A 25,013-nucleotide genomic window follows, 5' to 3' on the forward strand; every position below is an offset into this window, starting at 1 on the left:
AACATTTATCATGTGCTTTGTCCTTGATGAATCAATATCTACATGGTGCTTGGTAAATGGAATTTTCTTGTATGTTAACTTAGAACATCCTTGTACCCATCTTTATGGACAGAAATACACTATAATGAAAATGAAATATTAAATATACATATTATTTCTAGTTGGCCTCCCTCTTGGAGGAAGGGGTAGCCTTAGATTCTACACTTTTGGGAAAAGCTGATTAGAGCACTATTAAGAATCTGAACCAAGAGACACTGAGAGAGCCCTGAAACTGAGAGGTCGTTAAACCAAGTTGAACTACATGCTAAATGAAGAGGTGAAAGAGATAGGCAAAGCATTTCGAGAACAAAGAGAAGAAATATATCATGAGGCCCCAGAAATGGGAAAGAAAAACACGAAGTCCCAACATGTATGAGACCTGGCTGAGGATTCAGACAGCTCTACAATAGTCCTCTCATATTTGAGATACCTTAAATGCATATCTACCCCTGCATTCAAAAGAGCCTTGATATGATCAGTAACAGTAAAATATCCACTAGTCAACCATAATAAACTGATTACTATTCCTAATGTGGTGCATTCTGAAACTGTAACTTTCTGCCACAATCTCCTTCCGGTAACTTCCTCAGTTCCCATCCTACTACCATCCTTTTCTATGGAGCACACTTTACAGAAGTATAAACTAATACATCCTTTTTGAAAGACAATTTGATAGCATCATATCATTATATGTGTGTGTGTGTATATGTAATATATATGTTCTCTTTCAGGACTCTACTACTGGGAATTTACCCTCCTCCATGCCCTCCACCCCCAACCAAAGTAAGCTAGACAAATGCATAAAAATTAAGTTAAACTGATGTTCCTTATAGCATGTTTGTAATAGGAAAAATTAGAAAATTTGAAGCCCAGCAAAAGAGGAAGTTTGTCAATCAGAAAGAATACCATGAAATAGATGTTCACAACATATAGATAAATTTTAAAATGCTATATATATATATGCTTATATTCTGAAAGTCATATACATTGAAAGTTTATGAGAAAGTTTCAGAGAAAAAATGAGGGGACATGACTGAACAAGAAAAGCAAGTACTAATTTCATTGCTTCAATGAAGCAATTTTTCATAATTTAGTATCTTCAAAATTGGGATGCGTCATATAATCCTTGTCAGTGAGGCAGCATTTGTAACATAACTGTCATTACTTTTACATCAAAACATGAATTAGATGTTAGCAGGTTGGGGGGAAATCCTGATGGCAATCATGGGGCATTCTTAAAAAAGGGTCACAATCATTTCTCTTGATGGCAAGAGGAAATTGGAAAAACAGGGACATCAACAGCTCTAAGTTGAAAATTAACTTAGAAGACTCTGAATGTTGAACAGATTAACTAATCCTTTGTTATGGTAGTCCAAGCTAATGAAAGACCTTTATAGCATCATTTAAAAAAATAAGTTGTTTTCATTTCAACTTAAACATCCTCTCTTCGTCCTAGCATCAAGAAAATATTTTCCTCCTCATTCCTCTACCTGTTGATCAGTAATATCATCCTCAACATCCGGAGGTCCAGCACCTCCGTATTTTTTCACTTCTGTGTCTTGGCAGTGGGAGCAGAGTGGGGGATGAAGACTTTGGGATTGATGTCTAGTAGAGATAAAATTTGGTAGAATCAGGTGTGGTGAAAGACAGAAGAATTGATGAACTCTAGTGGGATGGTAATGAACTCTAGGATCAAGATATTTAGGTTCAAACTGAAACTACGCTCATTATCAGCTATACGACTTGTGGAAAATCATATAACTTCTTGGTTGTTCAGTTTCATCATCTGAAATAATAATAGAAATCACAAATTCTACACTGGAGTTAAATAAGAGAGCACAGATATAAGGGCTGAAGAACGAAAGATGTGCAAAATCATTAGCTGAAATAAGAACATAATTGCTCTAATATATTTATCTACAGGATTTATTATTTATTTACACAAGTCCTTCTACTTCTTGAGGTATCCTAAAGCAAAAGGTATGATTTTTGAAATCAAATCCTAACACTCCACTTAGTAACTTAGTGTTACATAAGTTACTTAGCTTCCCTGCTCTTCAGTTTCATGATCCTTAAAATGGTACCACCTTTGCTTACCTTACATGGTTTGTAAGGAACAAGTCAGATCAGGAATGCATTTTGTAAAGATACCATTTTTTTCACAAAATCCCCACAGAATTTTTTAATGCAATTTGATAAGCTATTCTAGAATTCATCTGAAAGGGATGATAAACAAAAATATTCTAACGAAAAAGAATATCAAAAGAATTTTGCTACTGCATGTCAAACTAGTACAAAATTAAGGAAGTAAGTCAATATGGCATTAATAAAGGTATGCACAATAGATCAATGAAAAAGAACAAAGTCCAGAACTAGACTTAGGTGTATGAGGATTTTGCATATCATACAGATATAACAGCATGGAAAAAACTATTCAATAAAGTGTTGGGCCAAGTGGCTGTCCTTAAAAAAAAATCCTACCTCATTCCATATACAAAAATAAATCCCAGGTGGACTAATACAGAGAGACAAAAGAATACATAGAAAACAAACATTTATAAGAGGGTTGGGGAAAGTTCTAGTAAGAGAGAAAAATCAGAAAGTATCATTCTCACCAGTGAATAAAGAGAAAGCTCATAATTTTGTTTGTATTGCAATTTCTTCCCATCAACAGAAATCAAGTGAATCCAAACCTCTAATGTGGTTTTCTAATTAGTATACAAAAATGCTTCTGTACTAAAAAAAAATTTACATAGCCTTAAAAATGTAGAAAAAAATGTACCGAAAACATTTTTTAAAAAAGTAAATTTCATGTTAATACTAAATAAATTGAAGCAATCGTCTACTGAGTAAGTGGGGTCCTTGATGATCTAAGTGCTTGGGGTTACAACTACATACAACCTAGACACACATAAAAATTCAGGTTAAAAATATTTACTTTGCTCTCATGAATGTAAAATGCATTATGAAGTGGATTTCTCAAGAATTCAATCATTGATTTGATTAATGATATTTTAAAATCTAGAGTTTTAAAAAAATCAAATAGGGAGACTATACTAGGTAATTGGAAGGCAAAACAAAACTTAATTGTTACAGTGTTCAACATTCTAAACATAATAATTCAATAAAAGGTGTTACTCTTTTCAAGGTTTTATTCATCTGAGAGGCTTCCAATTATGCATTGTCAATCGATTTCACAATGTAAAAACTATTTGTAACTTATTTATAGATTCGGCATCATAAGAGTCAATCTAGGAGAATGATGATATTACAGGTAGTTCTCAGATATTTCCCATCATTCCGCCTTTTACTGAAAATTCTAGTTAACTTGGCATCTCTAAATCGCTACTAGAGTGATTTCTGGCCACTATGTCTTTTCCCCTAGACTCAAAAATTCACTCCTATCTTCTTATCCTGGCAGTAAGCAGACATTCTTTCTAAGGTTTAATAAGAAATATTATGTTGGCAATTATTAGGAAATTGACAAGATGTAAAAGCAAAGGAGAGAAAACCGAAGTTACAAAGTTAAAGATCTCAATAAAATTTATCTTGCAATGGATACAAAAAGACTAGACAAGGTGTGAGAGTTTCACTAATTCAATTCTTAAAGTCAAGCTGACCCCTAATTATTCAATAAGACTATTGCACTTTTTCTTATTCAATAAAACTTCTATTCCAACTTTATCTTTCACAGGGAGGTCGGCTGAGATGGATTCACCTGACTCTGAGGAAGATATTCATTTACAACCAAGAAAATTCCAAGCCCTATCATCTCACATTCTTATTTTAAACACTGTTCCAACGTTTGGCATTCTCAAAATTGCTTTTCACAAAACAAAGACTCTGGAAATCTAACAATATACAAAGAGAGAAATATCAAACGTTAAGTCCAACTTCTAAAGAGCGAGATGGAAAGACCTTTGAAATGTACAGAGGTGGCTTGGCGGCAAGAAACCTTGTGTCAAAGGGGAGGTCAGAGGCCCCTGGCCCGGGACTAAGGCGGAAGCGCCCGGTAAGCTCCCGCTTGCTCAAACGGGCGGAAAGATGTTCCCGGGCTTTCGGGCAGCTGCAGCCGAAAGCAGGCCGAGCATCCTCAGCGGAGAGCTGGCTCACGTCCGGGCCCTCGAGTCCAGCAGCTTCGTCATAAACACGCTAGGCAGAGATAGAACAGAAGCTGAGGGGACCAAGCCCACCCACCGACTGACCCGTACCCAGGAGAGCAGTTTTCCCCGGCACCCGCCACTCACCAGTTGCTTCAAGATCGCGACTACAACTCCCAGGAGGCAGCGCGGCTGACGGAGCAGCGTCCTTCCCAGAATGCACCACAGTGACGTCCCCATCCCATCCCTCTCCTTGCCTCGCTCCTCCTCCTTTCCTACCCGGCGTCACCCGGGAAGGCCGGAGGTGGGGGGCGGGGGGGAACCCCGAGCCCTCGGCGTGTCGCGTCAGACGTTGGGAGGGGGACGGGGCGGGGAGTAGGGGGAGAAGGGGAGGACGAAGGGGAGGGGAGAGGGGAGGGTAGGGTAAATAGTGGGCCAGGCAGGAAGATGGCGGCCGTAGCGGAGGTGTGAGGGGATCTCTGCAGCTGCATTTTTCTCCCCTCTTCTTCCTTCCCTTTGCCGTCTGTGTTTGAGATTGGCATCCGGGGGGCTGGTTTCGGGTAGCGGAGCCGGGCGCAGCACAGGGGTCACGGGGACTGTGGGGGCGGCGGCTGACGGCTGGAAGGGCAGGCTTACTTCGCCTCGCGTCCTCCTTCCCCGGTCCGCTCAGTGTCAGGCGCGGCGCGGCGGGCGGACTTCGTCCCTCCTCCAGCTCCTCACAGCGCCGGAGCGGGCACTCTTCCCCTCGCTAGCCCCCGACCCTTCACCCCGGGGACTGGGCGCCTCCTCCGGCGCAGTTCAGGGAGCGGGGGCCGGTCTCCTGCTCGGCTGTCGCGCCTCCATGTCGGATAACCAGAGCTGGAACTCGTCGGGCTCGGAGGAGGATCCGGAGACAGAGTCCGGGCCGCCTGTGGAGCGCTGCGGGGTCCTCAGCAAGGTGAGCCAGCCGCGGGCCAAGCGCCCCCGGCCCGAACTCACCTGCCGCGAGGCGAGTCTCTGAGTGCGCTGGGTATGGCAGGGTAGTGGGCACTGACCGTCCCGGGGCGGGGGCTGGGGGATGTATCGGGGTGCGGGGCTGAATACTGCCGCAGGAGTGCCCTGGCCCGGGCTAGGGGGCCGGGGAGAAGGGGACTATCCTCTTCTCCTGCCGTGGATCTCAGCGGCAGCCAAGGACCGGGGAAGATGTGTCCCAACCCCAGGGATCCTGCTTCAGAGTGGGATGAGCACCGTGACTTGGGACCCAGGGCAGCAGCTGTCCCGGGTATAGGAATCCGGGTTGGGCTTCTAGCAGCGTCCGAACGACTAAGTATAGGAGCGATGCCAGTGGGACCTCTCAAACGAGGTTAGTCTGGAGATCTCGAGCTGAGTGAGTGAGGGGATCTGCGGACGCGGCTATTTACACCCAAGCTGGAGCAGTTCGGTTTGGTGCTGAAATCTGAGGTGGTAAACTATGCCAGATGAGATGTAGTAAGATCTGAATGAGGATGACTTTTGTACTTCCCCCTCATCTTTTACCCCCAGTTCAGAGAAGAGCTATTGAATCAGCGTGTGATTGGTACAAGAAATTTTCATGGTAACTTGAAACATGTCAGAATGGAGGCCAACCTTTAGTCCAGAAAGAACAACATTGTTGATTAAAATATTTTGTTTTTTACGTTTTTGCAATTTTAGCCAAGGTAGTAGTCATTTGTAGGGTTTTAAGACTAGTTAAAAATGGACCCTTTAAAGAAAGACGGTGGGTGGTCTTTTGATAGTACGTGGTTTTGGCAGGGGAGGTCTTAGTGGTTTTGTTGTGTATTTTTTAACTTTCGCTAGGAGAAGATCCAAATTGCCTTTTTTACTTCCTTTTTTTTTAACTTTTACAAATGACTGGAGCTAGCAGTTAATTTGGAGGGGGTGGAGGCAGGGAACTGGGGCCATCCCTCAACAAGCTGGTCATGAGATACTAGATCATGTGCAGCCACTGGCTATTAAGAAATCACCCTGCTTTCAGTATACATTGGTTAAATCTTTGAACATCATTAGTAGAATTGTGTTGCATTAGGCTTTATAATTGTCTTTAAAAGACTGGTAAGAAAGAACCTAGGAAAGAATGAGTATGTCAGAACCAGGACCTTCAAGTATTAACTTTTATTTGCATAGCAGAAAAATTATGGTGTGTTGGTATTACGATTGTTCTTGGAATTTCAGTGAGAGGTTTTTCAGTAAAATGATGCTCCCTAGAGGTTCTTAAAGTCAAAAGTATCTTGTAATTTAGGAATCTGTATTGAACAATAGGTATACATTTTCAGATGGATTTTTATGAAATGGCTACTTGGTTTCTCAATGAGTCTGATAGTTTCATCACTTTTCTCATTAGATGGGAAGCAGACTTCCAAATTTGTATTGTAGTGTTAAGTATCTTACAAAACAAACTACTTTTTGACATACTGTTCTTGGCTTTTTGGGGAAGTGAGGGCAGGACAGGAGAATTGAAGTTACTGATGGGGTCACCCATGCTCTCGAGTAATAACCGTATACAGAACAGTATAGTAGGTATACTATATGACAACAAATAGAGGCCTATCTCCTTGATATTTAAATACGAAGAAATGTAGGTAAATACATGTAAATTACTTCAACGCTGCTGCATATGTAGAATCAACCGGAATGTAGGCTTTGGTGTTTTTGGTAATAGCCATGAGGGAGTTTCCCTGAAATTTAGCCATTTATGGCTATTATTAATGTTTTCTGGAAACTTTGTAATTGAGAATATTTTGTTAAGTATATAGTGAGTATGATAAATGTTTCTACACTTAAAATGCATATATGGTTTTGAGATCTTTGTGTTCACTTGGTGATTTCAACAAAAGAACTCAGAATCTGTTCTTTTTCTTCTGTAGAGTAATACAGATAAGTGCCAGTGCTAATTTGTTTTTATTTCTTTCCCTCTAAAATGGAATGAGTTTGAAATAGGAAGAGGGTAAAGTTATGTTAGAAATATACTAGTCCAAAGATTTATTTTCCTATATAGTAATCTAAAATACTGAAACCTGTGAAAAGTGTTTTTTCTACAGAGTTATTTCTCATGCATGTAGGTCCCAAAATACTGAATGGGACAGTCCTGGATTGTTATAACAAATATCACAATGAGTCATGGATAGAAAAAAATTCATGCCTTAGTAGAACTTAGGGGCAACTAAACCTGGATTTAAAAAAAAAAAATCATTCAGCCTCATCTGAATTTGCCACTATCCTTCATGATTTACCTTATTCTCTATTTCTCAAAGCACCTGTTGACTGAAATCCTAGCCATTTTTAAGAGTCCATCACAAATACTATTCTTTCTGTGAAGCTTTTCTTTGTTAATCTTCCCAGATTTCCTTTCTTTCAATTCTCATAGTATTTTACTTGTAAACTTGGTTTCTGTTATTTTAAATGTGTTTTCTTTCCTCTTGAATTTATGTTTGCTGGACTTGGAATGCAGAACCTTTGCTTCTCTTGCAGTGTCTAGCATATTGACTTGTCTCTGTTAAATTGGGAGAGGGAGGAAATGTTACCAGGGTAAAGACAAAAACCTGCCTTCCAGGTGTGATATTAGCAGCCAACATTTACTAAGTGTCCAGAAGTTTCTTAATTGGTGTGCCTTTCATGAAAAAGTAATATGAAATTATGCTGTGGTCCTTTCTATAACTTTGGAAGGGATCTATCCTAGTGAACTGTGCTGAAGGTTAAAGCTTCATTAGCCATGCATAACTTTGCCTTCAACTGAGAAAATACTGTGTGCCTGGCAGTGTTGTAAGTCTATTCTTGTTTAATCTTAACTACTCTAGGAGATAGAGTTTGACAAGGAAACAAACACAGAGAGGATAAGTAACTTGACCACAGTCACACAGTTACTAGCCCTTTGAAGGGCAGTAATTGGAAGCAAGGTAGGATTAAGTCATGCCAGTCTAAATAATTTGTATTATAGGCAGTGTGTTGTCCCATTTATGTTTTGGAGTTGGAGGTTTAGTATGTAAGATAAGTAAGCAGATATACTTAAGTAAATAGGATTATGTAAGTTATGAAATAAAAGGCAGAATGTACTAGAGGTAATATTAAGTCCTCTCAGGAATTCAGGAGCCTAATAATTGAATTGGATTAATTGAAAATAGAGACAAGCCAAATTTAAGGTTTTAGTATGAAAGAAAGGTGAGTAGGAGTTGATTACTGGCTGTAGAGATTGAGGAGCAGTTATTAAATATCTCCTATGCCTGCGGTAGACATATCCATGATTTTATTCAGCCACTCAAATAACAGGCAAAGAAACTGAAACTCAGAAAAGTGAAGTAACCTTGATAAAACTATTGGATTGTAGGAAAAGTGCATCATGACTTTTCCAACAACCCAATAGTTAAGTAGTTGAGTCTCTTTGATCTTGCATCCACAACTCCGTCCATACAATATGCTGACTCTCAGCCAGGGTTGAGTCTAAATGACTACAGCAGTAGTGTACAGCGAAGAAAGTAGGTAGGTGGAGATAGAGAGGAGGTGAATCAGTTTGAGATGTAACTATCATAATTTCAAGTCTGTGTCTAAGTGGTTGTTAGTTCCAGGGAGTTAGAAATAAGGAAATGGCAATTAGGGACTCCTTAAGGAAAAAATGAGTTAAATTGCAACTATATATGAGCTCTCAGCGATGGGGCTTAGATTTAAGAGCAGAACCATCTGAAAAATGCTGAGTTAGGGAATAGAAAAGTAAAGATTTCTCAATGAGTAAAGAGCCTGAGCCAATGCTGTATATTTTTAGCAATCCATTAGATTTTGTTTTTGGCAGATAGTTTTTAGAATTGCCTATACTTAAAACCTCCAGAGCATAAAAATATGTGAAATCAAGAATTCCCATAGAGATTACATTTCTGTCTGCAAGTTTATTGATTGTGATCTTCAGTGTGTGACAAGCCTTTAACAACTAAGAAACCACTCCTGGACACTGGAAACATAATGCAAATATTTTAAAGTTTATATTTGTATTCTCACTTATGTTTGGGAAAATACATCTTAAGAGAAATTTGCAAAATGATTTAACTATTTTAAATATGTAATGTTGAGTTCTGTGAAGGAAAAAACAAAGCTGTACAACACTAAATATTAGTGATCTAGTATTTTTACTTTGACGTAACTATGAGTTTCACAAATTGTTATATAGGAATAACTTAACCGAAAAAGTTGCGTATGGGCCATGATTGCTTCATGGAGTACTTGGTAAAGGAGAATGAGAGAGTATATAACCAAACTTACTTTTTTGTTGAATATGTTAATTATCACAGGTATGAAAACAATTTAAGTGTCATGAAGATGATAAGGGAGAATTAATGAAAGCACACAAAGAAACAAAACCAGAGTTTTAAACTGAAATTTGCTTCAGTTTTATTCCTCCAATGTTTATTTATTTTTAAAGATTTATTTAAAAGTGCTGGGGTATAGGCTAGAGGTGAGGGAGGATGAGAGGATTCACCAGAGACAGAGTAGGGGGCAGAACAGGCAGACGGACCGAAAGCACTGCTGAGGGGACAGTAGGAGAGACAGGAGAGGTCTGCTGCACCATGTGGGTATCTCCCTGGCCGGCTGGAAATCAAACCCACCCTGTGGAGGCTGTGGACAGCTTCACAGTGCTGCACTCAACCCCCTGCGCCACTAGGGAGGCTCTATGATATTTTTTATCTATTTATAATTTTGTAAATACTATTGAAAATTAGTACGGATTGTATCGGCTAGATAGTCTATACAATCTAGAAAGAGCTTTTTCCATTTTATAATCATGTTTAATAATTATAATTAAGTTAGAACTTTTCATACCTAATCTAATTAAAATATGATTGCTGTTTTAGAAAGTACAGATTTCTAAAGTACTGACGGTTTTTTGGTTTTTTTTTGTTTGTTTTCATCTTCCTTCCCTCTCTCCTCACCCTCAGTGGACAAACTACATTCATGGATGGCAGGATCGTTGGGTAGTTTTAAAAAAAAATACTCTGAGTTACTACAAATCTGAAGATGAGACAGAATATGGCTGCAGAGGCTCCATCTGTCTTAGCAAGGCTGTCATCACAGTAAGTACTTTTACTCCTTCATTGAACAAATACTTATTAAGCGTCACCTATTCCTTTCAGATGTTTTTGGGATACATCTGTGAACAAAATAAAGATCCTTGATCTTGTGGAGTATAGTCTAATGCTTTTTTCCATAAAGTTGGAGTGCTTATTACTATATACTATGTTACAAAGACATGTAGTATTTATCTAGTTGGTATAACATACCCTTAAACAAGGTCCTCAGAAAAAATGAAAAGGCTTCATTTCTCAGGAGATTGAGACAGTTAGCTGGTAGGTTATTAAAAAGTTAAAGCAGAAAAATGAAAAAAAACAAAAAATGCTTATCTTAACATTTAAAAAAATTTTAAGATTTATTTCTATTTATTTATTATCTTTATTTATTTATGCAAGAACTGGAGTGTAGGCCAGAGGTACAGGGGGTGAAAAGATTCACCAGAGACAGAGTGGGGAGCAGAACAAGCAGATCTACTGAAGTACACTGCTGATGGGAGCAGCGGGTGAGACAGATGAGGTCTGCTGCACCATGTGCGTTGTTAGTCCCCTGGCTGGGAATCGAACTCATGCCATAGTGGCAGGTGATAGCTTGATAGTGCTGAGACTTAACCCCTGTGGCACCAGGGAGGCCCCAATGTGTATAAATTTTAACGTAAAAACTATATATTCATTTGCCAACTTTTTGATGTATAGTTATCACTACCTCTTTCAATGTGATACTGAAAAATGTTGCTCTTGGTAACATATCTCTGAAAGGCATGACTCTGCAGTTTCCAGTTTGATGTATCTGAAATGGAATAAAAGCTTTAAGATACTTTTGAAAAACCCTATGTATAGTTACATAGTTTCTTTTAACTTTTTATGATTTTCCCTAATATTTTGCAGATATCTCACCTTTATTAATTAGGTGTCTTTTAAAAGAATGAATCCTGCTTATTGAGTCTTTTTTAGTTTACATTAAACTTAGTTTACATAGAAACAATTTTTTTGTGCTTATATTCTATGTACTTAATGTTCTTATGTAAAGACTGTAACAAATATACTGCCATAAAAAGGCTTGGGAACAAACAACTGACTTGTTAAACATGTAATTCAGCTGGTAAGATCAGAAGTGCCTGAATATGCACTAAAAATAGGTACTAGTTGAGAATGGTCACCCTGTCGTTCATATTTAATAAGGGCAAAAAAGATTTTAAAAAGGTGTTGACTAAGACAGGTTATTTCTGCCTTAGAGAATGCAGAAAGGTGGATGTCAGTTAAGGGAGCTATTGTAATTGAAAGTCTAAAAATGGATATGTTAAAACTTAATTATGGATTTTACTGACAAAGAATTCATTTTATGATAGAATTTGTATTGCTTATAAAAGTAAAAGGTATACCTTGGATCAATGTTGAGATTTGAATCTGATTTACACATCTTAAGTAAAATCTTATAGTATTTTCCCATCATTTTTATATATTCTGCCCCTTAGTATATTCATAGTTTGAAAACAAGCTTAATTTGAATATTGAGTTGGAAAAATGGAGTTGTTTAGAAGTGTTAATGAAATTACTACTCTCCATTCATAGAGGGAGTTTTATTTATTTATTTATTTATTTATTTACCTTTTTTTTTTTAAATAATAAATTTTATTTTTATATTCCCCATACATTTGCAACCCCCCCCCATTCTGTCCCCAATCCCTCCCCTCCCGCCCCCCACTCCCCAAAAACTGTCTCTGGTTCATAGTTTTTTGTTGATTTTGATTTTCACTTTCTTATAGTTATTCATTTTCCTGGTCCCTTATTTAAGTTCTCTAGATTCCTGCTATGAGTGAGACCATCCGGTATTTTTCTTTTTCTTTCTGGCTTATTTCGCTGAGCATGATCGCATAGGGGGGGTTTTAAAGACATTTTTTGAACAGTTTTTTTTGACTGGTATGTACCACATTATAGTATATTTTGGAATTTTATCTGGTATTTTGGGTTTTATTTCTCTTGCAGTCATTCATGCTAGAGGATGAAATAATGGATAGAATGTACTTTATAATCTTCAAATAGCTTTCCTTTTTTCCTCCTCCCTCCTTTTTTTGTTTTCCGTATTGTCAGATGCTTATCACTTACACAATGCTTGATTTTGAAAATAATTTATTAATGGTTGATGTGAAAATAGGGAAGCATAAAATTGTATCTTTCTTGTTTACTAAGTAGTACTATTCCTTGAGTAGCATCCTAGTTTCTGTGAAGTTAAATATGGTTATCCTGCCTGAATTATGGGCTAATGTAATAGTACTTATTTGAGGGAAAAGGAAAAAAATTGGTATTTACATTGCAGTGTGAGTTATTATATCAATATATAACTTCATCTCTAAAGACAAAATGTTGCATTTGCTCACATGACACCCTTATGAAATTGGTATTATTACTATATGAAGAAACCTAGACTTGATGAATTGTGACTTTCACTAACATCTATTATATCCTGGTGAACCTAGAGTCTGAGCCCACCTTTTCTATCAGAATCTAGTTTATTGTTAAATTTACTCTTATTTTAGTCTTAACAATTATATCATTCTTAATTTCTTCAAATCATATTCTTTAGGTATCTGATAATAAATTGGGTGAAGTACTTTCAAGAATGAAGTGTTTTCTGGAAATATTCATTTGTTGCCTGCAAGTAATTTTTACTGTGAAGGGATTGGGAGTGAGTTAAAAGAAAAAAGTACTTCATTTTGTGAAAATTGAACTATCTGTATGTAGAATAAATACTTTTAGAAAGTTGAATAGTTCAGTTATTATATTGGTAGTTTAATAATTACTTGCTTAAGATCCAGTCCTTCCTATAATACTAGTAGATGTTCAATATTTTAATCACATTTTTTTCATTTAAGAGCTATGGTGGTGGAGTATTTAAGATTATCTTTGTTTTTAAAATTCTACTTTTAAATATATTACCTATGGTAAATATTTAATTCATAGCATGAAAAGATTTAAAAGTTAAATGCCTATGGGGGGGGATATAGGGGAAAAAAGTTAATGCTTCTCTTAGTCCTATACTCAGGAAGTAATCAATTTTTTTAATTTATTTTTTTACATTGTTACTCATTTTTGTGCAATAAATGAATAAATCCCCATAAATCTCCTACCACTTCATCACTTGTGAAACATACCACAGTCCCCTTGTGCTCTTCCTTCCCCTATTTTAACCTTTCCCCTTCCCCTCCCCTCCTGTATGCCTTAGATCTATAGATTGCCTGCAATCTTGTCTTTTTTTTTAACCCTTTGTTTGGTTTCCCTATATTTCTCCTGTGAGTGAAACCATGCAGTATCTTTTTCCTTCTGACTTATTTCACTGAGCATTATCTCTTCTAGATCCATCCATGTTGCTGAGAAATAGCAAGAGTTTATCTTTTTTTGATTGCTGAATAGTATTCCATCGTGTATATATACCTCAGATTTTTCATTTATCTGTTTTTGGGCACGTGGGTTGTTTCCATATCTTAGCTATTGTGAATAATGTTGGAATAAACATAGGAGTGCAGGTTTCCTTTAAAAAATGTGTTTTTGTGTCCTTTGGGTAGATTCCTAGGAGTGGAATCACTGGGTAATATGGTAGATTCAATTTGAGGAACCTTTGCACAGTTTTCCATTGTGGTTGGACCAGTTTGCATTCCCACAAGCAGTGTAAGAGGGTTCAGAAATAACTAAAGTTTTACTGTCTGTTTTCTATCTCTTCTGTCTTTTCTTTCAGATATTTGTATACTTGATATTTTTATACAATTTGTTATATCCTTAATTTTCTTTCTTTTTAATATCCAAAGGGTCAGGCTTATTATATTAAAAAGGAAAGAAAAGGACACTTGCAAGTGGACAGAAAGAGCTACATTTTTGAAAGTGGTAGGCTTAAGAAAGAGATGCTTGCTAGACACAGATGGGCAGGAAAGCTGCCTTATCCTTCATTTTCATTTGCACAAATAGTATCATACTAGATCTGTTCTTTACCTTTTAATTTGTCTTGGATGTCTACTGCATACTCTTGAATTGCATGGATAAACTATATCTTAATTATTTGCCCTTAATTATTTACAAATAATCAAGTCATGTTTAATTTTAGTTACAGACATCATTGGAACAAACATGTATTTTAAAATTTGTTTATATTTATTGTTAAATGCCCTTTCAAAAGAATATTACTTTTTACTCCTTAACGGCAGTGTATAAGTATCACTATTTCCCCATATCCTGAAGTACTGATACTTGAAAATTATAACTTAATTTTTTTAAATTGCTTTTTTTATGAAATTGATAAACTCCATGTATATAATCATTTATATTTCTTTGTCTTCTTCAGTTGCTTGTTTATCTCTTTTTTTTTTCACTTATTGTTTTGTAGGAATTATTTCTATAACGATCAATGGCTATTTATCACACTTATGCCTTACAAAAATTTTAAATTTTTACATATTGTTAGGTATTTCCCCCTTAAGATTATAACTCTGTGTAATATAACTATTTTCGTCTACAATTTATATTTGAATTTTTGATTCCTGAGGAAGTTGTTTTAATATAAGGAGTAGTGTGGGAACTCAGCATCTTTTTCAAATGACTAACCATTTATTCTAATACTGTTAAGTGAATAATTCACCTTTTTTTAAAAAAGATTTTTTTTGTAGATAGAAGAACTGGAGTGTAGGTCAGAGTTGCTGGGGGCGATGAGAGGATTCACCAGAGACAGAGTGGGAGCAGAACAGGCAGATCCACTGAAATACACTGCTGAGTGGAGTATTGGGTAGGGGGAACAGTGGACAAGACAGGTGAGATCAGCTCCCCCTAGCTGGGAATTTAACTCATGCCATAGTGGCTGGCAATAACTTGATAGTTCTGATACTTAACCCCTGCACCACTAAGAAGTGCCCCCCCACCCCCGCCACTAGTTTGAAATCTCACCTTTATTATATAGTCTCATGTGTTTGAGATTGTTTCTGGACTCTTACATTTAAGTGATTCATCTGTTCCTTTTTCGCCATGTTTAAAATTGCAAATATTTCATCAATCAATTCCTTGTGCTGCTAATAATCCCTTGTGAAAGTCAGTGGTTTGTTTGCAATTACTGAAATTAGAAGATATTTTGGGAATTAGATAGGTAGAGATTTTTGATATGATGAAAATAGTAATGTCTTTGAATTGGTTTGCCTATGTACTCTAGTTTCAAGTCTCACCTTAGGTATCTGACTGTGTATTTAGTACTATCTTACAGAACTTCTTTATTATAGAGTGGAATTCTTGTTATCGGTTGATTATAGGGAAATTTATTTACTAGTTTCATGTTGTGATATTTTTAGAAGAAAAACTGAAAGGTAGTAAAAATGTTTATTGATGGATATTTTAAAAAATTAGAGCCATAGAGCTCTGAGGTAAGTAAAGGTTCTGAAAGAGAAGTTGAAGGATCCTGGCAAAATTAAAGCAGCCAATAAAGGTATAAAAGCAGGGAAGGAAGCATTTAAAATGGAAGAGCATCATAAAAATAAAGAATATTTAAGTACCAAGTATAGAGTAGTTCGATCTAAAAAATTTTTGAATGTGGAATTATAAAGTAAAAAATAATGATATAGAACAGTGTTCAGTAATCAAATATCATCAAACATGAGTAGTTGCTAGTGCCATTTTATAATCATGTAAGGAACTCTACTTAGTGAGAAATGCAAGAAGTTGGCCTTTTAACAAATGTGAAATTTTGTTCTATTGAACTCTATTAGTGAAAATTGAAGAAAGAGAACAAGGTATATGCAAAACTTAGAAGCACTAAATAAAATATTAATTGTTAATTCTCATTTAAAGATCATTGGCCAGTGAATTTCTAAAGAAATCAGAACCTTGTTCTATTGAGATTTATGCCTGGAAAAACTGGTGTTTATCAGTTTATTTGGAAATATTATCTCCTATCTTTAGATACTGTGCATATAACTAATAATTCAAATATAGTAGTAAATGTTTAAAACATTTGGTAAGGGATTTTGGAAGGAGAAAATAAAAACAGCTATCTGTTGAAATGTAGGACCCAAAATGTTGAAATCAATTACTCCAAGTTATATAACTACAAAATACATTAGTTTGCTAGGGTTGCATACAGAGTATCACAAATTCAGTAGTTTAGACAACAGAAATTTCTGAAGTCCGCACCTTAGGGGGGGCCTCTCTTCCCAACAGGCAACTGGTTGGGGAGAATGGGCCAACCAGTGCTACCTTTGTGCCCTTGCATGACTTTCCCTCAAAACCCAGAAATTTACTGACTCACAGTTACTGTAATGTATGGTCTGTATTTTAGCATTCAAGTTTTTTCTAAATGAGAAATACACATACCTTTCTAGATATGCCAATCTGTTTTCGTAGTTTAAGGCACATTCTTTTCTAGATATGCCTATCTGTTTTCATAGTTTAACTGAAGGTCTTTCACGTTTCACAATAGCAGTCTTTGTTTAATATTTTTATTTAGAATTTTATCTTAAATTCCAAGTGCTTAAAATAAGACTTCCAAGTAAAGCCTCTCTTCTTATGACCAAAGGTACCTTTGAGCAGATTGATAAATTTCTCTGAGCTTCACCTTCCCTAATGGGTTAAAGGTTGGAATGTGGTAGGACAGGGAGGGGATATGATCTAAGATGATTATGTGTATTAAAAGAAATAACATATAAAAGTACTTGTATTATTCTTAGCACATGGTAGGTGCAAAATTTGAATTTGGTGAAATGTTTGGGAATAAAACTTCTAGTTAAAAGAAATTGAAAGGATAGTAGAAGCTGATAAAGCCTTTTTTAAGGGGGGGATAAAGATGAAGGTGACTTATTAGAACTAGGATATGTGACAGGTCATATTTTAACAGATTTTCACATTTCCTGTAAGAAATTACCTTTCACCTCATGGTTCTGTTTTATAACTTTAAAAAAAAACATATTTTAAAATAGTTAACTCATATGCTTTCTGCATATTCATGAGACACTGTTTTTTTTCTTTGTTCCATTTTTATTATTTTAAAGGCCTGTTGTGCCTTTTTAAAACTCAGATTTATTGAAGTGCAATTTACATCCAGTAAAATTTTCCCTGTTTAAGTGTGCATTATAGTTTTCACCCGTATATATAGATGAGTAATCACCAGCACAATCATGACATAGAAAGTTTCAAATCACCCTAGAAAATGTTCTCCTGCCTCCTGGCCTCTCCCCCAACTCTGGGCAGTTGGGTGATTGGCCTGCACCCAGTCTGACAAATGAGATGGTAGAGTATGCAGCATTTGGTGTCTGACTTTTCATTTAGCATAATAATTTTGAGAGTCATCCATGTTGTTGCATGTATCCCTAACTTGTTCCTTTATATTACTAAATAGTATTACACTGTGCAAATGTTGTCATAGTTTGTGCATTTACCAGTTAAATTTCTTTCTAGTTTTGAATTACCATAAATAAAACTGCTATAAAATTCACATACAGTTTTTTTTGGTATGTGTAAACATGTTTTCCTATGCTTGAATACATACCTACAAGTAGGAATGCTGCATCATATGTTTAACTTTACAAGACACTCTACCAAACTTTCCCAAAGTGGTAGTACCGTTTTATATTCCTACTGAATATGTATGATCTTTCCAGTTACTCAACATTTTTGTCAGGACTTGTTTTATTTTTTTTTATCTTTACCATTTTAGTAGGTGTATAGTGATACTGCATTGTGGTTTCAATTTGTGTTTTCCTTATGACTAATAATATTGCACATCTTTTCATCTGTTTGTTATTTGTATCTCTTTGATGATGTGTCTGTTCAAATCTCTTGCTTCTGTTTGTCTTAATAATGAGTTATATAAAGAATAAAGTTCTTTATATATTCCAGATTCCACAACTCATTTTATTTATTTATTTATTCATTCATTCATTCATTTATTTATTTATTTATGCATACAAGAGTTGGGGGATAGGCCAGAGGTGTGGGGGAGCTGAGAGGATTCACCAGAGACAGAGTGGGAGCAGAACAGGTGGATCTACTGAAATACACTGCTGAGAGGAGCAGCGGGCAAGGCAGGACAGGTCTGCTGAGCCATGTGTGCTAGCTCCCCTCCTACTGTTGTATTTGCTGATAGCTTCATACTGAAGAGACTTAACCCCTTACACCACCACCAGGGAGGCTCAGATTCCACAACTTTTATCAGACATGTATTTTCTTCCAACCTAACACTGACTTGTATCACTATCAGAAAATTAATTACATTTGAACATATTTGAATGTATATTTTGAATATATATTTTGCTGTGGATTCTTTGGAGCCTTTGAAGGCTATTTATTTTCCAGTATGGCTTGCAAGGATACTGGCACCATTATTAATTTTTTTCCTAGATTATTTCTACAGAGGCAGTATATCTCACAATTTTAATTTTTTTTAAAGTTTTTTTAAAGTTTTTTTTAAATTCAGCAGTGGCACACTATCATTTAATTAAAGCAATAAAACTTTAGATTTAAAATTACCCACTGACAACTCATCATGTAGGAAATTCACCAGGGAAGCTAGTATTTTTTTTTTTAAGATTTATTTATTTATGCATACAAGAACAGGGGTACAGGCCAGTGGTGTGGGTGATGAGAGGATTCACTAGAGACAGAGTGGGGAACAGAACAGGCAGACTGACTGAAATACACTGCTGAGGGGAGCAGCAGGTGAGTCAGGAGAGGTCTGCTGCGCCATGTGGGGAGCTTCCTGGCTGGGAATTGAACTCCTGCTGCCGTGGCTGCAGATAGCTTCATAGGTTGTGTCTTTTTTTTTTTTTTTTTAAAGATTTATTTATTTATTTATACAAGCACTGGGTACAGTCAGAAGCACGGGAGGGTGAGAGAATTCACCAGAGCCAGAGCAGGGAGCAGAGCAGGCAGAGGGACTGAGGTGCACTGCTGAGGGGAGCAGCGGGTGGCGGGAGAGGTCTGCGCACCATGCGGGACCCTCCTCTGGTGGCCGGGGAGCAGCCGGGGATCGAACCAGCGCTGCGGAGGCTGCGGGCAGCTTCGCAACCCAGCTCTCAACCGCTGCGCCACCAGGGAGGCCCCATAGGTTGTGTCTTAACCCCTTGCACCACCAGGGAGGCCCAGGGAAGCTAGTATTACTGTAGATTTTCTTCCTTGGAGTGAGTGCTATATGCATTTGACTTTTTTGCTTTATTCAAGGTAGAAAACCATGGCTGAGACATCAGCAGTTGAACTTGTTAGAAATGCAAATTCTCAGTTCCCACACTCAACCTAAGGAATCAGGAACTACTGAGTATGAGGTTCAGCAGTCTGTCTTAACAAATCTTTCAAGTGATTCTGATGGCAGGCTTAAAGCTTGAGAACCATTCCCCTAAAGCAAGAAAAACAGCTGTCTGTGCTCAAGAAAAGAATGGACATGTCTGGTAGTTTATTCCATCTTACACTGTTAGCTTCTTGCTCTCTGGACTTTGATAGTTGATCTGATATTTAAATCAATGAAGTCATTATACATTAAGACAAATTGCTATTAGCTGTGTTATTGATATTAGCAGTCTGAATAGACAATGGATGTAAGAAAAGCTCAGACTTTGAGACAATCACTATACTTAATAGTTTTTCAAATTCTGAAGTTTTTCTACAAGCAGAAAGAGGTAAATAAGAGGAAAACAGGTGAACATTTCCTATATACCAACCTAGCTGCTTGTCTAACTGGCACCTTATTATTTTCTGCTAATGTTGCCCATTGAATTCTGCATTATCTGGAATGTCTTTCCCGTTCTCTGCTAACAAAAGCCTATCTTTCCTTTGGGTCTAACTTGAACCACATCTTTTCAAAAATCTCTCCTCGTATTTTTAACTATAAATTTAAAAAAATATGGACTGCTAGGTATTTTATATAAGTTACCGCCTTTAGTTGTCGCAGTAATCTTATCACCTAACTACATATTACCTTATACTGTGTATTAAAACTTTTTAGATTTTTGTGCCTTTGATTCTAATTACAAGAGAAATAGCAGTTACCCACCGCTATTTCAGGTGGAAAGATTTCCATTAATCCAATGGTTCCCAAACTTAAATGTGCATGTAGAATCATCTGGAAAGTTTGTAAAACAAATTTCTACTATTTTGTAAGTTCTATAAAAAAGTAAGTCTTTTTTGGAAGAGACATTTTTTTCAGTTACTGTTTTTACTATTTTGAAGACTTGGAAATAGTTTTAGAAGCTAAATTAAGGTCATTAAAATATGCTTTGATAATATTATAATCTACTAAGTTCTAACAAAGTTTGGTAACATTCCAGTAGTAGCATCATTATACAAATGGTTTTTTGACACTGCCATCACATTATTTTGAATGAAACTTTCTTTATTGGATTATTCTGCATTACCAATATCTTACCACAATGCCTTCATAAAAGCCTGTCAGTTGAATAATGTAAATCTTTATATTTCTGGTGTGGATTTGATTTTTAGAAATAATCAGGTATTATTTTTGCACACAACACTAATGATAAAGGACTGATCACAAAAATCTGCAAAGAGCTGATGAGACTCAGTAACAATAAAGAAAATAATCCAGTCAAAAAATGGGCAGAAGAGCTAAAAAGAAACTTCTCTGAAGAGGAAATGCAAATGGCCAACAGGCATATGAAAAAATGTTCAACATCACTTGTCATCAGGGAAATGCAAATCAAAACTACCATGAGATACCATCTCACACCAGTGAGAATGGCACATATTAAAAAAACTAGCAACAACAAATGTTGGCGAGGGTGTGGAGAAAAAGGAACTCTTCTGCACTGTTGGTGGGAGTGCAAACTGGTCCAACCACAATGGAGAGCTGTGTGGAGATTTCTGGACCTACTAAAGATAGAGCTTCCATATGATCCAGCAATTCCACTCCTAGGTATTTACCCAAAGGACACAGAAACATCAATTCCAAAGAACACCTGCACCCCTATGTTTATAGCAGCTCTATTTACAATAGCTAAGCTTTGGAAACAGCCCAAATGCCCAAAAATAGATGACTGGATCAAGAAGATGTGGTACATATATACCATGGAATATTACTCAGCATTCAAAAAAGATAAACACATGCAATTTGCAGCAACATGGATGGCGCTGGAAGGGATCATGCTCAGCGAAATAAGCCAGAAAGAAAAAGAAAAATACCGGATGGTCTCACTCATAGCAGGAATCTAGAAAACTTAAATAAGGGACCAGGAAAATGAATAACTATAAGAAAGTGAAAATCAAAATCAACAGAAAACTATGAACCAGAGACACTTTTTGGCGGGTGGGGGGCGGGAGGGGAGGGATTGGGGTCAGAATGGGGGGGTAGCAATTGTATGGGGAATATAAAAATAAAATTTATTATTTAAAAAAAAAAGAATCAGGTATTATTCATAATGATTGAAGATGATTAAAGCTAAGTTATTTTTTGGTCAAAATACATTTTAGGTAGAATACAACATCTAAAAAGATGTTTATATTTACTTACTAAAACCTCATTTAGTCTGAAATAGTATAGTTTTATCATAAGGAAATGTGCTTAGATTCAGAAGTTTGCATTTTATGATTCTTGGGACAGGTAGGTGATCCTCTTTAATTGTAGGCCACAATCAGTCCACAAGGAGTTTACAGACATCATGGGAAAACGTTACAACTTTATTCTCATTAGATTTTAACTGAAATGTATCATCTTCTTTGTTAATATAGCTAAGAATCACAGTAATATATTGTCAGTATCTGTAATCTTTTTCACCAACAGAAAATGCAAACATTACCACATGGCACTATATATGTTGCAGTTATCTCAAAATATCACTACAGGGCCTTCCGGGTGGTGCAGTGGGTTGAGCGCAGCGCTGTGAAGCTGTCCACAGCCTCTGCAGCATGGGTTCGATTCCCAGCCAGCCAAGGAAATACCCACATGGTGCAGTAGACCTTTCCTGTCTTGCCCGCTGCTGCCCTCAGCAGTGCTTTCTGTCCATCTGCCTGTTCTGCTCTCTGCTTTGTCTCTGGTGAATCCTCTCACCCTCCCATGCCTCTGGCCTGTACCCCAGCTCTCGTATAAATAAATAAAATCTTTTTAAAAAATCACTACTTACCTCTAGAAATTAATTTGTTAATATAAACTAATGCATACATTACCACATGCTTTAATTAAATTTTTTGATTATGCATTCAGTTATGTTGGTTTTCTTCATAATCTTAAATGTTTTGTTTTATAACTTCTGAAAACACTGTTCATTTTAAGGGTTTCATCAGATTTAAAAAGGGGTACATGAACCTTACATTGCATAGGGTTGTATACAAAACCTTTTTATAACATTAGAATTTTGTTTTATTTGAGTTTATTATTGATGTGATGTAATTTAAGATGACGGAATTACTATCTGAATTACTAAAATGAAATAAAGTATTTTCAGGCCTAGTGAAGAAAAGAAAGAATGCATTTACTATCCTCTTCAGGACTTAAAACACTCCTGGGTTATAAGGTTTTGCATGATTTGCCTTCTTAAACCTCATCTCTTACCAGACTCTCACATGCTATCACCACTCATGCTGTATACTTTATTCAGTATCTTATCTAGGTTTGCTCTTTCCTGCCATGAATCTTTACATGTGCCTTTCTTGTTGGATGTGCCTTTCTTACTGCATTTCTTGGAATGTACTTCCATTGTTCATTCTGTTTCATCCTTCCTCTCCTGGCTCAGTAAGTACTTCCTTAGCAGACTCCCTTAGCCTCCCAGAGGAGTCCACTTCCTTTTATTATAGCACTTCTGAACATGGTTTACTTCCTATGGTTTGTCACAGTAGAAGTTTTACATTTCTTGTGTGATGAATTGGTTAATGAGAACTCTGCAAAGTTAAGGACCCATGTCTATTCATCTCCATTGTATCCTTGGTGCTTTGAGTTTTGTTTGGTAAATTATAGATACTCATAAATATCCCATTGATTGTATAAATGAATAGATAGATAAATGATCGAAGGATTTAGATCATGCTTGTCCAATACAAAATGAATCACAAGTGCAAGCCATATATGTAATTAAAAATTTTCTGGTAGCCACATTAAAAAAAAAAATTGAAGCTATTTTGTTATAGTTTATTTAATATACCTCAGGCGTTCTTATATTAAGTCATAAAAACTATTACTGGGGTGTTGTACATTCTTTATTTTGTACCAAGTTTTCAAAATCCATTGTGTATTTTATACTTACAGTGTATCTCAACTTTTTTTTTTTTTAAGATTTATTTATTTGTTTGTTTGTTTATACAAGCCCTGGGTACAGTCAGAAGCACGGGAGGGTGAGAGAATTCACCAAAGCCAGAGCGGGGAGCAGAGCAGGCAGAAGGACTGAAGTACACTGCTGAGGGGAGCAGCGGGCGGCAGGAGAGGTCTGCGCGCCATGCGGGACCCTCCTCTGGTGGCCGGGGAGCAGCCGGGGATTGAACCGGCGCTGCAGAGGCTGAGGGCAGCTTCGCAACCCAGCGCTCAACCGCTGCGCCACCGGGGAGGCCCAATGTGTATCTCAATTTAAACTAGCTATGGCTAATGACTGCATGTTGGACAGCATAGGTTAAAATGTTCAAACATATTGAAAATTAAGAAGTTGGAAACTGGCTGGATCATGACACAGCCTTTATTTAAGGTTAAAAATTGAGAGCACAAATTTGTTCAGAAATTCCCCCAATGGAGGTAAAAATAAGAAACAGACTACTCAGAGAATACATCGAGTCTCAATATGTTAAGTGAAAAAAGTTTAAATGAATAGTGAGTCTGTAAAATTTGTTTTCCTGTATATTTTTCTTTAAGATTTGGAAGTTGGGTTTACAAATAAAGGAAAACAAAGTCTTGGAGGAAGATACTGTGCAATTGGGGGTCATAAAGTTTAGACTGACTTTTAGAATCTCTTCTCAGGTTCTGATCTCTTAAACAGTAAACACAATTTTACTCAGCTTTTGTTATTTTTGTGTATTTTTTTGTAGAGGGAAAGTTTCTCTGAACATAATATATTTTAATGAGCTTGAGGCCACCAAATATAAGACACACCGTTATTGTGTACACCACATTGCAAATTCTAATTGATATCAATTGTAAGGTACATCCTTATTTCAGAGATGTAAAAATGGGAAGGGTAAAGTTCTTATAATGGTAGTAGAAAGTTCAAGGAGAAAAAAATAACAGGGAAGAGTTGACTGGGTAACAGGAACAAAAGTTTTAAAAAGCCCTCTAGAGCTTCTTGATAATCTCTGTCTTTGGGGTGGAATAGACAAGGCAGAAAGTAAGGGAAAAGAAGGCATGGGGGTGTGGTGCCTAATGCTGTAGAACCTTGCCAGTACTTTTAAGGACTTTGACTTTTATGCTGAGGGAGATATAGGAAGTTACTGTAGGCTTGAGCCAGAGGAGTGCTTTGATCCATTGTAACAGGATGACTTTTGGCTGCTGTATTAAGAATAGATTGCAGGAGACAGGGGTGGAAGTAGGGTATAATAAGGCAGCTTAGAGGGCTACTATAAATGGGCCTCCCTGGTGGCATAGGGGTTAAAAACTGCGCTATCAAGCTACTGCCAGCCATTACAGCACAAGTTCGATCCCCTCTGGCCAGGGAGCTAGACCTCTCCTATCTCACCTGCTGCTCCCCTCAGCAATGTATTTCAGTAGATCTCTCCAGCTCCCCACTCTCTCTGATGAATCTTCTCTCCCCCTGCCACCTCCCACTTATACTCCAGTTCTTGTATGCATAAATAAATAAATCTTTTTTAAAAAAAGGCTATTATAAGTTACCTGGACAACAAATGATGTTGACTTGGTCCAGAG

At 36.9% G+C, this 25,013-nt stretch overlaps 1 protein-coding gene across 1 annotated transcript in view; it reads left to right on the plus strand.

Moving 5' to 3' along the window:
* Nucleotides 1-4,356: 4,356 nt before the first annotated feature.
* CERT1 (ceramide transporter 1) overlaps nucleotides 4,357-25,013 on the plus strand; it is a gene marked incomplete at both ends in the record, with an annotated part of 85,868 nt that continues 65,211 nt past the window's right edge. Inside the window, 4 exon segments of the mRNA XM_084233717.1 lie at nucleotides 4,357-4,383; nucleotides 4,385-4,443; nucleotides 4,674-5,076; nucleotides 10,076-10,210. Coding sequence (XP_084089843.1) covers nucleotides 4,357-4,383; nucleotides 4,385-4,443; nucleotides 4,674-5,076; nucleotides 10,076-10,210 — 624 coding nt within the window.

This window comes from Talpa europaea (genome assembly GCF_964194135.1).
Source record: "Talpa europaea genome assembly, chromosome: 5".
NCBI lineage: Eukaryota > Metazoa > Chordata > Mammalia > Eulipotyphla > Talpidae > Talpa > Talpa europaea.